This window comes from Rhagoletis zephyria, unplaced genomic scaffold, assembly GCF_001687245.7.
Source record: "Rhagoletis zephyria isolate East Lansing unplaced genomic scaffold, Rhagoletis_zephyria_1.1 Rzeph_scaffold_41220, whole genome shotgun sequence".
NCBI classification, from domain to species: domain Eukaryota; kingdom Metazoa; phylum Arthropoda; class Insecta; order Diptera; family Tephritidae; genus Rhagoletis; species Rhagoletis zephyria.
The window spans coordinates 774-2,734 of NW_016198275.1; the positions used below are offsets into that span (position 1 = coordinate 774).

The window sequence follows — 1,961 nt, forward strand, 5'->3', positions numbered from 1 at the left end:
ATGGTAAGCTCAACGATTTATAAATAGTATTTCCTTTTTTAACATTTCTAGCGAAATTGTCCTCAAATGACCATGAAATGATGACGTTAATAATTTGTGTGAGTTAAACTGACTGCGAGTCAGGATTCAGTGACCTCAAAAATGTACAGTGGTTTATTTTAATTTGGAGTTTACAAATTTTTTTGGTGACTACAAAACTTAACAGTGTAACATAAATTTTACAAATGAACTAACCCTTTACAAAATTTCATTAGGAGCATATTATAAAACAAACAGTGGCGAAATTCGGACAATTGGATGTACTGGTGAATAATGCTGGCATAGCCACAACAGGACATATTTTAGATATTGACGTGGATCAATTTGACACAATTTTAAATACTAATTTGCGTGCAGTTTTCCTTTTGACCAAGTTTGCCGCACCACATCTGATCAAAACGCAAGGCAATATCGTAAATGTGTCTAGCATCGCCGGTTTGCGATCATTCCCGAATGTGTCTGTTTATTGTACTTCAAAGGCGGCGCTTGATCAATTTACCAGATGCATTACTCTCGACTTGGCACCACATAATGTGCGCGTTAATGCTGTCAATCCTGGTGTTATAATTACGGATATACATAAGCGTATGGGATTGTCGGCTGAGGAATATGAAAAATATTTGGAACATTGTAAGACGACTCATGCCCCGGGTCGCGTTGGCTATACAAAAGAAGTCGCTGATGGCATTATCTTCTTAGCTAGTAATACATCCAGTTTTATAACCGGCGCAACTTTGCCCATCGATGGAGGGAAGCATGCAATGTGCCCACGTTAAATATGAGATTTGAGTCACGTGAAAGAGAAGAGTTTCGATTGCTGTAAAGTGTTTAATATTTGATTGTGACCTAATTTTAAATAAGTGTGTATGTACTATACCCGTAGCATCTACCGATACATCAGCAGTGATAGGCAATATTTCCGCCTTTGCATTGACAGCCTTGCACGCTGCTTCAGTGGCCTTCAAATTGGCTTCATTGCGTCCGACAATCGCCACTTTAGCTCCATGCTGGGCGAAAGCTTCCGCAGTGGTGGCACCTATACCCGAACTTGCTCCTGTCACAATTACAACTTTACCGGCTAGAGACATTTCGAACTATTCTACTTGAAGATGGAGAATGTACTGAAACAATGACAGCAAATAGCCGCTTGAGTATAACTATCCTTCTAGTTAGTGGTATTCAGCTTAAAATATTTACATATGATAAGAAATCACTAAAAAAGATAACGAGCTTGCACTTAAAAACTGCAGTTATTGCTAATTGATAGAGTGATTTGATTTTCTGCAACCATTACGAAACTACACACATATAGTAGTATATAGTCACGCCATCTTCTCGATTGGTGCTGTAAGTTTGTCTCTCCCACAATTTATCGTATTCCCATATATGCCATACCGTAAACGAGAATAGAGAAAATCTATCTGACCTCTTAGTCAACAGCCGTGATGCTATACACTAGTTTAGGCTAGTGGTTCTCCCCGTTGTGCTATTCACATCCACACCTCTGCCTGCGCCAGGAATCAACCTGTTGCACAGAAAAGGGGTATCCAAGAGAGCGCTGTAAATGTCCAGTAGAAATGGGTTCTTTGAAAGGTCGAGTTTTCTTATAAATAAAATTAGTTCTTAAAAATATTTTGTTCTAAAAAGCCAACCCAGATGATAGAAGAGTATATTAGAAAAAGAATTGTTTATGTTTTATTTTTTGGTGATGGTCGGAAACTGGGCTTGAACCCAGGCTCTGCGGAATGGTAGAACGCACTGCTAACCACTACACCGCATCGGCTGCCTCAACCGGAATAGTACGCTAGCCAAAATTCTATCGGATTACAAAGTTTAAGATCTCAAATGACTGAGATATCCCCCACTGAAATCAGTGTGGCCTTTTGAAAAATCAAGCATTGCGTCTCAACCAACGGTAAATT

At 39.2% G+C, this 1,961-nt stretch overlaps 1 protein-coding gene across 1 annotated transcript; it reads left to right on the forward strand.

The window, feature by feature from the left end:
- Positions 1–254: 254 nt before the first annotated feature.
- Positions 255–909, forward strand: LOC108354982 (dihydroanticapsin 7-dehydrogenase-like; the record flags this gene model as incomplete). The annotated part of the gene is made up of 1 exon (XM_017606157.1): positions 255–909. A coding segment is annotated over one exon (561 nt), but the record flags the coding sequence as incomplete, so codon positions are not given.
- Between the last annotated feature and the right edge of the window lie 1,052 nt (positions 910–1,961).